Source organism: Lagopus muta, chromosome 9 (genome assembly GCF_023343835.1).
Source record: "Lagopus muta isolate bLagMut1 chromosome 9, bLagMut1 primary, whole genome shotgun sequence".
Classification (NCBI taxonomy): domain Eukaryota; kingdom Metazoa; phylum Chordata; class Aves; order Galliformes; family Phasianidae; genus Lagopus; species Lagopus muta.
The window spans coordinates 5,969,167-5,981,883 of NC_064441.1; the positions used below are offsets into that span (position 1 = coordinate 5,969,167).

At 40.4% G+C, this 12,717-nt stretch overlaps 1 protein-coding gene across 12 annotated transcripts in view; it reads right to left on the reverse strand.

The window, feature by feature from the left end:
* Window positions 1-12,717, reverse strand: part of TBL1XR1 (TBL1X/Y related 1) — a 382,210-nt gene that overhangs the window by 11,277 nt on the left and 358,216 nt on the right. For all 12 annotated transcript variants that reach the window (XM_048954695.1, XM_048954698.1, XM_048954694.1 and 9 more), the window contains 7 exons: window positions 8,455-8,557; window positions 5,911-6,056; window positions 4,221-4,440; window positions 2,094-2,226; window positions 1,754-1,895; window positions 1,399-1,462; window positions 1,200-1,297 (listed from right to left, as the gene is read on the reverse strand). In XM_048954695.1, coding sequence (XP_048810652.1) covers window positions 1,200-1,297; window positions 1,399-1,462; window positions 1,754-1,895; window positions 2,094-2,226; window positions 4,221-4,440; window positions 5,911-6,056; window positions 8,455-8,512 — 861 coding nt within the window. In that variant the 5' untranslated portion in view covers window positions 8,513-8,557. The remainder of the gene's footprint in view (window positions 1-1,199; window positions 1,298-1,398; window positions 1,463-1,753; window positions 1,896-2,093; window positions 2,227-4,220; window positions 4,441-5,910; window positions 6,057-8,454; window positions 8,558-12,717) is intronic.

Here is a 12,717-nt window from a genome sequence, read left to right on the forward strand (position 1 = left end):
CCCTGCATTACATGCTCATGTTCCTGACCTACCTTAGCAATGAAAATTTTCATCAATAAAAACTTTGAGACTGAATTTGGTGGAAGTATGAACTGATCACAAATTATTTATGAAAACAAAACAAGAGGTTGAGTCAATCTTTCCACTAACGCAGAATATTTTTCAAAGCATAATTTCAGTTCCTCTGTCAATGAGTTTTATTGACTGAAACAATGAGGCTTTATCTCCTACAGCATATTTTTCTGCAAATCAAAGCTGTAGTTCCACAAAGATGTTAAAACTGGCATAAGCCATCCAAGCTGCCAAAAGAGGAAATCCATCCTTTCCGTGTTTTGAAATATTTACTCTCTTCCTACCTTTGTGTCAGCAGAAGCACTTAGAAAGCTCGGTACTAAAGCAAAGCAAGTTAAGTTAATGTAGGAAAGAAAAGCCATATAAAGAGAGGAAAATCTCTGAGGGTTATATTACTACTCTAGCATGGTACTGCCAGTTATGAGTGCTGCAGAACTGTGGTTTTACTTCTGCAATATGAATTGGTTGAAACAGGAAGAACTAAACAACATCTATTACTCTTTGAACTCGCTTTAGGTCTATTCTTCATCCCTACTGTATCCTTCCTACCATTCATAAAAACTCTCTCACTAACAACGATTCTCAAATTAAAGACCTTGTGAGCCTTTACATTTGTTCAGAGGCACGAAATCAAACACAGTTAAACAATGGGCTTCGTGGCATTATGCTGGCACCTCCCCAGTCAGATATATTGACTTTCCTTATGCTCCAGCTTTAACCTTTTAAATCATTCTCAGGCTTGACTGATCTCCAAATCAGCGTTGATCTGTTCCCCCAGTATTTTTTTTTTCTGAGGCTTTGCATCAGGTCATTCAGTAAATTTTAGATTATTTGTTTTTACAAAGGTTTAACGCTACTGTGTTCAATGCACTTACTTTCCAGCTTATGCTAATCTAATTGGGAAGAGATCCAGGGGCATTAAATCCTAAAGAATTTGAGTATTTCAGTAGGCTGTTATAAAACACAATGAAATACAGCTAGCACAACAAGTTCTTTGTAAGTACATATTTATGTCCCATGCCTTAAGTTTAAATTTAGTTATTTACTTCTATGGCTTCGTTACTATGTTTACAATTAGATTACAACGGTGAAGTAAAGAATTTTAATTTTACCAAAGATTATCTCACCTTGTCCACTCCTGCACTTAAAATGAAGTTTCCTTTCTTGTTCCATTTTAACGCAAATATAGGACCTTTATGTTGCCCTAAGGTGCTGGCAAGATTACCTGAAAATTTATATTGATATGAATACATTAAAAAAATAAAAAGCTGTGTTGTGAGCCACAATACAGGAAATATACTGACAACTATGAAATATTTCACTTACCATCTTTAGTCCATATCCTCGCAAAGCCATCGTAAGACCCAGTTGCTAGAAGTGTACCTTCACTCTGCCAGCAAAAAGGTTATTGGTTTAATTTTGCACAATTCAAGGCTATGGAGCACAATGCAAAGTTCAAGTGGAAGACATCTGCGTAAGATTGATGGTATTTATTCCACAGACTGCAATTATTAATAAGAAATCCCCAAAGTATAACAGAAGAAATTACAAAGCAACTCAAAATGAGATGCACCTCTGGAGCAGTAACAGAGGATGCACAGTTGGTGGCACTTAGAATTTGACTATGCAAAACTGCAAGCTTGGTTTTCTCAGAGTATTTTGTGCAGTCATTTCTACTCACGTTCCAATCTAGGGATGTCACATCTTTGTTGCTTGGTACATCCTGCCCTCCTTCTCGTATACAGTGTCGAAGTACCAGCTGCGTAGAGCCGCTTGTGCTGTTCTCACTGAGGTTCCATATCCGTGCTGTTGAATCTCCGGATCTGCAAAGCAGTTAGGAGGATACAACCCCTTCTCTCAGTTCATTTCATTTCAAAGCGTTTTCCTTTCGAAACAGTGAATATTGTGGTATTTGACACAGGGAGCATTGAGACTGGTATTATTTTACTTGCTCCCATAAACAAAGAAAAAGTACACCAATGACCATCAATATTCCGTAAAGATGAGGCTAATGCACGTACCCTGAGGCCAAAAGGTCACTAACGGGATTCCAGGCACAGATGAATACTTCAGATTCATGGCCACGCAGCACCACTGCTTTGTTGGGAGGGATTTCGACATCACCATCTACTTCCATCATATCTGTGTGATTATCTGCACGATGGGAAACAACAGTGGAGAAGAGGCAAACTTCAATATTTTGGACTTACATGCTTTAACTGCTGCGTAATTAAGATTCTCTTGCAATGAGCACAATTAGTTCTCAGTGTACACCGACCAAAATCTGACAAAGCTGTTATGCTTCCTTACTTTTCAAGTACTATGAAAGATAAGGATTTAAAATTAAAATTAAAAAAAAAAAAAAGCAGCAAGGAAGAAATTGCACTTTCAAATCACAGGATCCAAGACGACTTTATTCTGAAACTCAACCAAATAATTTTTAGCTTCAGTTTTCATGCTGACAAATAAACACTCATTTTAAAAGTACACAGGGTTTTTCATACTGTATGTTGCTTGACACGATAAGCTACAAGTTTATCTTGTGCTTTAAAAACATGTTTATGACAGGTTGGTGTTCAAAAAATCTTTTCAGAATTAAGCTCAAACCGGTTTTAAATCTACACTGCAGACACTTCACTTCCAAAATGGCTTTGATTAATACAATAACATTTGGTGATAAGGTAAACTGATAACGCAGCTTCTTAAACTGCACTGGCAATTACTGTGAAATTGTGGCAATAGGCAGCTCTTTGTGCGGAAGTGATGCTGAGCTCATTTTGTTCTGCAAATCGCACTGGGGGTAATTCAACTGACAAAACAGTTTTCTTGCCAGCTACCATCAATCATTTTCTATTATTAAAATAAATTCACATCGAGGACGAATGCAGAATACAAGAAACGCTAAGCAGTTCACCTGCTCTGTATTTATTCACTGTGATTAAACAAACTATTTTACATTTATTGCTTAATTTAACGTTAAGGGTTTCTGTGACTGTTTGCACGTGTGAGAAAACAGAAAAAGCTATTAGGACATGAATATTTCTCAGTTGGCATACCATACAAATCACTTCCATTAGAGAACCGATGCCAGTACAGTTCGGTGTGCAGCCAGCAGGGGTTGCTGATATTCCACATTTACAGTAGCCGAGATCCATAAGTGCACTCGTTCCAGTTCACAGTTAATGAGCAAATGCTCTTATGAGATTTGGAAATGAAAGTATCAAAGTGGAGAGCTTATTTAAGTCAAAGATTATATTTCCAAGTTTATTTGTCATATGTAATAATGAATAAAACAGTAAAATCCAGTTGTAAAACGCAAAGCTCGTTCGTGGCCTGATACAAACACACTCTCAAAAAGGCCTTTTCCTCAGGAGCTGCTACAGCAAAAGCAGACTCTGAACTCTCACTGTAATGTCCTACCTGAACTTGTGCCCAGCTGTAAGCTATGCTCCCCTGAACAGCGATGATAAATAAAACTCACTTGTTTCCCCAAACACAACTACAACTGTACAGTTTAATAAACCAATGCACAAACAAAACTGGCAAGCACTTGCATCAACCCTGCACAATGAATTGTGAAAACTGACACTGATAAAGGAGACAAAGGACATGAGATTTGTCTTGGCAACTGCCATCTCAGCATGGCAAGGAATCAGTCCAGCACGGAATGAGCCCCAGATCCTGACTCCCTGGGTTAGCAGCATCTGCCAGAAGCAGTGCTTGCTGAAGCATTGCAAGCAGGACCCTGTTTTAACCAGCTAAGGGCAAGCAGAATCCTCTCCCTGCTCCTTGTACAGGGCTCAAGGTTGAGGAGGTGTAACGTTTAAAGAACTGCCTGCTTTTTACTCAAGGCTTTGTGAAGAATTTTCAACTGATAGGAAAGAAGCAGTACTGGAAGTGAAACCCTGTCAAAGGCATGTTCAGATTGAACGAACTCCAAGTTCATATCTCCTGCAACTCCTCACATCAAAGCATGGACAGTCAAATGTGAAGCACTACTAAAAATAAGCACTGTCTCAAGATGAAGGGTTACTAACATCTTTACACATTTATTTCATTCTCTGCTAGCTAATATTAAGGCCCACGAACACGTTAAATGACAAGGAAATGACATAACTCAGGTTAAGTTCACTTCTGTCTCCACTTACTTGCTATAGTATGTGCTCCATTCTCTTCCCCATTTGCGGTATTTTCACCATTTTTTGCTGATCCCTGTTGGTTTGTTGCAGCTGCAGCTGCAGCAGCTGCTGCCTGCTGTTGTGCAAGTTTATCTCTGTAGGCCTGCTGTCTTGTCTGTACCACATCAGGCATCACTGCATCTATCAGTGAGAGAGACTCTATCGGCCTACCATCAAACAAGGTACCATCCTAATTACAACAAGGGAAAGAGCAAAAACAAAAAACAAACACCACCAAATATGAATTAGCATCATTGGCAAAAGCTCTGAGAAAAACACAAGTAGAAGTTCTAATTTAATACAATAAAAAGGCAACAGTTTACAAATGGTGCAAGAACTAATTTCTCAGCATTTTTGTGGCTAGAATTGGAACTTTACTCTGAAGTGAAGTGGCCACCATAAGTATGCAAAAAAGCCACTGCAGGCCTCTCTGGCAGAGGTTCTGGAATTACAAGTTACATGCTCCAAGTTTGCTAAGTTGTCTGCTGAAGCAAAAAATATCTGTAAGCTATCTATAAATATCATTTCAAACATGAGCGGCTGCAACAAAATCTAATGGTTTGTTTGAAAAGCTGCAAACATTGCAAGTCAGGTCACTGGCTGGTGAAGTTATTCTATCTTATTTGACTAATACTTTCCATAAACACGTTATCCAGAGTTCACCAGTTTTCTTCCTTTTTTTTTTTTTTTTTAAAGCAGTGCTGGCATACTTTCAAACAACAAAGAAGAATTTATCCTGAAATGGACACAACCTAGTTAAAAATACGCTTATACATATGCTAGGGCTTTGTAAGGTCCTATTTTTAGGACCTAAAAGGATTCCTTGTGATAAATATAGGGTCTCCTTCTATTCCAATCACTTGGTTTATTTTTCTGAGGCTTCTTAAGGGAAGAGATTTGCCTCGCTGGCACTATGAAAATAATACATAAAAAGAAGAAGTAAGAGAGACTGGAAAGAGAGCAGAATAAGTGAAAAACTGTTCCTTATCCAGTACAGCTGACACACACAAAGGCTGCTAACCTCTCAGACATAAGGGAAAATGGAAATCAAGGGTGAATATCTGCAGTACCAGGCAGGAAGATGCTCAGCTTTCCGTACTGCTGGAATAACCATTTGAACGTGAAATTCAGTGGATCCTGCTCAGGAGGAATTTGTCAGCAGAGGCAAAAAGCAAACTGACACATACCTCCATCCTTCCTGCCACAAACTGAAACCATTTCTCTATTTGGAAATCTTCCCTTTGGCTTTCATTACATCATTACAACAACACGTCACCCAAATGAGAGTTGCAGAGCACTCTCTCACCTCACTAGAGCAAGTCTACAAAAACTAAAAGGTTACTTGTCTCTATAATTACTTTACTGCACTTCTCTGGATTTACTGCAACATTATATAAGGGTAAAAACTCTACAGACAACGGACCTTCAAGCTGTGAGCCAGAACACCATGCCTGGTGTTGTGTGGCTGCACGGGGCAGAACCCCTACCCAGTTATGTCACTCCATTCTGGTTCCACCACTGGAGTCGTGGTGAACACCAGCAGTGAGGAATCTGAAGTAAAAGTAAATAAATAGGATACAAAAAAGTTAAGAAACAGCACTGAGCACTCAAACTTACTGCAAGCAAGGACATAATGCTCCCGTAGGGAATTCTTGCTTACCTCATTAATACTGACTTCCGCCTCTACATACTGCAGACCTTTCTGAATGATGGAAATCAAAGCAGCTGGTGGCACCAGAGCACCATTTATATTGGACTGGCTGATATGGCTCTCTATACCAAAGGTAAATGCTGAATGGGAAAACCCTAAATAAAGGCAAAACCATGAAAATTTATTTACAGATAGTGACATTTGCCAAAGTATGAGAGATCCATATACAAACCTAAGGTAAAGAAACTTAGAGCACATTTTAAAATATGAAGAACACAACACTTCTGTTTCCCAAGTTTCTAACTTAAAAAGCATAGAAGGACAAAAAACAAGTTTCTAAATAGCACAGCAATTGATTTTATCACTGGCAAAACACTTGTGCACGAGAATATATAAAAAGATAAAATACAGAATGGGCAATGGTGCTATGTTAGTTTCTCTCACTGATTTGTTATCCATGAAAACAAAATGAACCCGTACATAAAACAGAATTAACTGCATGGTATGATGCTGTCACAGCCGTGCCTGTTTGGGCACTGATTGAGAAGTGACAGGCACACTGTGATGCACTACTGGTAGCTGTTTGTTACTTATTAGCCCTGAAAAGTGAACTGAACCTGGAGAAAAGCATTTGCTTCAGCAATCACTGACACTTTTTCTGAAGTTACTCCTTCTGTCTTTTGCTGTCAGATAACCAAGCTGCCTGCAAACTTTCAAACGAAGATAAAGCAATTTTAAAATTTGGTTTCTGTGACTAAAGCTCTCTGCAACTGGAATGAGAATGTGTAACAGCTTTCTATAAACTCAGGTGAAACAAGAGTTTCTTCTATCTTCTGACAAGCAGAGACTGAAAAGCTTTGCCATCCATCACTGTTTCTGGTGCTTCCTTGTCTCAGTTTGAGAAGTTGATAAGCAATGGACAGATGTTGCATCAGTCTCCACCAGCTCTGCAGGAAAGCTGTACACATTAAAGACAGTCTCTTGAGTAAAAAGAAAATAAATAAATACCACAGCTGCAGGTAAAGTACTCAACTAAAGCAAAAAAACAAACAAACAAAAACCCCTACATACACACACCTACAAGGACACAACTAGTTACTGACACCTGGGTGGGACTGTGAGTAGACAGAAATACCTCTAACTCTTGGAATTATCTACTACATTATTTTCCAAAGCCAATCATCTACTGTACGCGGTTTTTGTAAGAGGTTGAGCCTCTCTCATCACCAGATCTGGGCCAGTGGTAACATGCTAAGATAAGATCTGGTAAAATACAAGGAATTTGAGAAGCTGACAATAAAGCCCATTAAAACTAGATGTGTAAAACTGGACCAAAGAATTCCATCCAGCCAGTTTTTACTTCTTCCTACTATTCTTAACGTTCTTGTATCCTTTTCTTCACATAAACCTAAGCAATCTCAACAGTTACCTAGGAAAAACTCAGCTAAAGGAGTCTTACTTCACTGAATTTAACTATCACCTATCTGACTTGATGATGCATAACCATGAGACAAGTTTTCAAGAAGCCTGAAGCCCTTCCATCAGCAAACAGTAATGAAAAATAATAACCAGTAAATGTTGGAACAGCAAGGTAGCATACACACTGATGTTGATTCCTTGCACTGTCACCATAAGGCCTAAGGGCAGACTTCTTGTATGTGCACATACCACCCTGCCAGCTGACAGTCATCATGGGTTCATACACTGGGCATGCCCTGATTTCCAGCTAAATCTGTGTGGTCTGAATGCAGACTGCTTTAAGCAATCAATATTGTAGCTGTGAGCAAAAGCTAATGTTGTTTCTGCTCCTAGTTTCAAGTGCAACAACCACCACAAAAAGCCCTGCAGCCGCATGGTCACATCTAGAAACCCCAACCTGCAACCCAAACTGCTGCTCTTTTGGAAGTTTTCAAAAGTATGCTAAGGAATGGCTATAGAGTTCCTTCTCATATTGTACAGATGCAGTCAGTTTGGATACGCAGAGCAAAAAAAAAAAGTTTCTTGGTGTGTTTGACAATATTCACCCGTGTTTAGCTGTTACTCCTGAGAAGCAGAAGACTTCAGCTGAGCCGTACACAGGAGGATGAAGCCATTTTTTCATCTGAAATACAGCAACATCTTCCTTTCCCACAGCCACATTCAGGCAAGGAATGTGGTCGTGCAACATCAGCTCACAGGAGCAGCAGAAAATAACTGTGTTTGTGGATGTCATCCTTCTTCCCCTCCTCTCCTATTCAAGTAGCCCCACAGAGTACAGTGCAAAGTACTGCTGTGATCCTCTAGCTGAAAAGGATCTCCAGGAAAATGCATTTCTAGTAATCAAGTGAGTCCTTGGTTGACTGCCATCTGAAATCTCCAAATGACTAAATCTGATTAAGTTACAGAAGGTAACTTGGCAGGAATTCATCCTCTTGTTGGGAAGAAACACCATGAAACAGAAGCACATGCCTACTGGCAAAATAATTAACTGAGTTTGCATTTGCTGAAGTCATCTGCAGATGAAAACCAAATAAATTAAACATTGTTAAAACAACCATAATTGAAAAAACTCACCTGACTCTTGCAAGTATCTATAAACCAGGAAGTTAACCTCATCACTGCTTATACTCATCTTTATTCCCAGTTAAACCATGAGGTCACAACAAAGGACACAACCCTAAAAATAAGAAAAGTAGGTTAATTAAACGTTTTTTAGGAACTGTAACATATTTCTTCACAAACGCTGTATATCTACAAATGAAGTAGCTCCCTGGCAGCACAGTCAATGATTCTGATAATGTAAGTCCACCACAGTCATTAAAATGTCATTTCTCTCTTAGCAACATTAAGGTCAGTAAATTAAATACTGAAGGGCCACGCTCACAGATGATGTAAAATTGAAATGGACTGGGGAGGCATTCAAAAATCAAGAGTTTCACCTAATCAACATTACTGCTACGAAGTACATTTTTTCAACATCTGGATAACGATGACTTTGGCATCCAGACTGTATCTCACTTCTACTTTCTGATCTACTTCAATGTTCAGTACCTCTGCTCTAGTTAAAGGTATATTATGGACTACAGCACTGTTATGTTCAACCCAAACCCAGCTATTTCCACCAAAAATCAGAAAACATCTCAGCCCCGCACTTATGCGCTATGAAAGTAATCCTTAAAATTAGAGATGAACTTTAAACAGAGCATGTCAATAACAGTTCTGTGTGCCTTTCATCAGTGATTAAAAATATTTACGGATATTAATACATACATATGTATATATACAACATTTTTTCCTCAGGATTTTATTAAAAGTAAATATTTAGCAAGGCAAATAATGCATCAGAATATATGTACTTTGGATTAGAGATTTTGAATATAAAGCAAGAACAGGATTTAAGACAAAGTCAAGACAGCCTACAGTATTTCTTCTTCCTTAAGCCTCACTTTTAAGAATATTTCCATGACTTCTGAATGTTCAGAAATGAAAGTCCTGACGTTTTCCATAACATCACACAAACAAGTAGGAACACGAGCTTCCAGAACATGAAATGATGCCCACCTCCAGCGCCTAGTAGGAGTAGACCTTAGTAGTGCTTTGCTTGGATGCAACCATGATTTACATGGAACTCATCAGAGAAGGTATCCTATAGATATTGGATGAGGTCTGACCTGGATCTGGCATTAGAAAAAAAAACAGTACAAAGAAGGACTAGAGTGCAGGCTTTCTTGTGTGCTTCAGAACAAGAAGTTAGCTACTTCCAGCTACATGGCTGCACGGGCAGGTGATTCATCACTGCTCTCCAGGTGGGAAAGCTATGAACGCAGCAGTAAGCAGCAAGTAAAAGATTATGATTTGCATTACAAGACTGCCAGGTAGTAAAATTCACATATTCTTTGTAGCACTTCCTTTTCCTAGCAAGATTTCCTAAAAAGACAGGACAAAATAACCACAGTGTCTCTCTGCCCATCTAACTTTTGAAATTCATCAGTCAAATACAAACAAATATGGCAGTGTGAAAAGCTTTCACAAATGTGACTTTTCAGCAAGCCCCATTGTGTTAGCAGCTGAACAGAGTGAAGAGACTCAACTGAACTCGCCAGAAACAGGGGGCTACATGATGAATCCAGACAGCATAGGGGTTGGTGGGACCCAGGAGGGAGAGTTTGGACTGTTGTGCATGGGAGCAGGGAGCTGTGAATGATGCTAACCATGGGCACAGAAATCCAGGATTTGGGCATTCCTGCACTTGAACAGGTCACAGTGAGGAATGCAAGAAACTGCCTTTGGTTTCTTAAGAAGATAAATAAAAATGCAGAGCTACATAAAACCTTCTCATCTCTATTTAAGGAAAAAATAATGACTCCAGTACAGCCTCTTGCTAACGCAGCTCAGCTTCCAAAGATACATCAACACTATCCTTGCACTGCCCATCCACGGCCGCTGGATGCACGCCGTACACCTAACAAATTACAATGTACTTTGAGGGATTGTTCATTAAGCGTGTGAAATGAATACCATTTCCAGGCATTTCATGCACTGACAATCGGTTACAGCACACGCAGCACCAAACACTGATTTAATCAGCTGTATTTGTGGTCAAACCTGGAGCAAATCATCTTCAAAGTCTGCTCATTGCAGGAAAGTTCTACAGAAGAGGTACAATATCCTTCAGAAAGAAGCAGTAACTCCATTTTAAAAGTCTTGTAAAGACGCCTTTTCACATTAGACACGCAAATGGCAGTGTTTGTTTCATGAGTCTGCTACTGACTTTTAACATCTCACTGCATCATCCAAAAAGATGGATCAAAACGCAAGGATCGGATATGAGCACTATTTGCTACATAGAGAAGATCTGTATTATTAATACAGAACAGACTCCCCACTGAAAGCAGAACCGCTGAAATGTCACACATTTACCTGCCACACGTTACGCAGCTGGATAACCAAAGAAAAAAGCTAACGTTTTGCTTGGCTGTCAGAAGTGCTACTCACCCTGCCCCAGTCAAATGAGTGTAATTTTTCAAGGCTGGCTCAAAGTGTTTCTAAGCAAGCTGTGGCAAGGCAAGGACAGGCGCTGCCACTGCTGGAAATGCACGTTCCTGCCCGGCTGCCAACAGGTGGCAGTGCAGCACTGCCTTTGCAACGGTAACAACTCCAAAAATGCAGAAATGTGTTAAATAAATACACAGCTTTCCTGGTGAGGGCATGAAACCGAAAAGGCTGCTAAAGTTTCCTTTAAAAAAAAAAAAAAAAAAAAAAAAAAAAAAGTCAAGATATTGCTTTACCCGTTTTTTCAGTGCTTGTCTCAATCTGAAAGGCTTTTGTGGTGCTCCCTCCCTAGCAGGCTGCAGCTCAACCACTGCACACCCAGGGAAGCGAGGAGCTGACTAAGGAACACAGAACCAAACGACTCTCCCTGCCACCCCCAAAGGGAAAATGCTGCAGCAATACAGAACGAAGGGATTCCATCATTCTTTCCCCCCAACACGCTTCCAGTCAGCGCCAACCAGGGCACCTGCGGGAGCCAGCCTGACCTCCACCCCACGGCCCAAGGACTGAGCCTTCCCACAGCAGCTTTGGGGAAAGCACAGCAGCAACAAGGCGCAAGGCCTCACCCACAGCCCCTGCAGAGGGGTCTCAGCCACAGACACAATGCCCTCCAGCCCTGGGGCAGCTCCTGGTGGCCCTAAATCCACCTCAGCACGCTGCTCAGGCTCTGTTTTAACCCGCACGCGTCCCAGTCACGCTCAGCAATGCCAGTGTGCCAGTGGCAGACAACTGTGCTCTTCCCCCATAGCACCCCAAACCACTGGGCCACAGGCACTGGCAGGATGCACAGCACTAGTGAAATTCCAATCAATACAGTACCAAAGTATCCCAGGGCATTATTAATTTAGCAGGCATATAACATACCAGCCACAAAATAAAAGCCAACTGCCTATACTTACGGTGGCCTCAAGATGTAGGCAAAAGCTCAGTGTGTCACACGTCAGTAAGAAACTCAAAAGATGCACTCCTGTGCTTTTGACAAATTCCCCCGACTCAACCAAGCAGCGAATCGATGGCTGGAGTCAAAGTCATTCAGAAACTATTCTTTCAAAGGAAATTAGGTTTCTCATCTCAGAGCCCGCACACCAACTCCATCTCAGCTTCCGCTCAGTGAAAACGTGCCTGTATTTTGCAACACAACTGTGACTCCAAAGCACCAGCATGCTGCAGTTAGCGTGGCATCTCCTGCCCTCAAGGACCATCCATGTTCTTTCATACTTTGTGTGGCACTTGCAAGTAGAATTCATTCTAGAGAGGTCAAGCTCCACTATCATGAAAACTGGATCTACAGACTGGTGGGTACCCAGCAGCACCAATCTGATTGCGTTTCTAACAAATTATTCTACCATACATTAGTATTTGTATAGTATTTTGTACTAGCTATGTACTCTTATTCCAGGTTCATGCCAAATGCTGGAGAACAGATGCTGCTTGATATGGCTCCTTGCCTAATAGCTTTTCTGTGCTTTAAAAAAAAAAAAACAACAAAAAGACGGTGAACTGGCAGAGAAAGTTTATACATGAGATTAGCATTCTGTGCCTCTTCATTACTGTTTTATAATATATAGTGGATTTACTACAGTTCAGACTTACTCCTTACATCCAACAACAGCTTAAGAAAGAATCATGCAGTGTGAAGTGGGCTCAGCACATCCTCATTAGGTAAGATAACAGAACTGCCTGGCAAGCTGCTGCAAACAACAATTCCCCAAACATAGCAATCGTCAGTTTGATACCAATGCGATACGTTAAAGGGAACAGCTAATGCTCTGGGCAGCTCTAAGA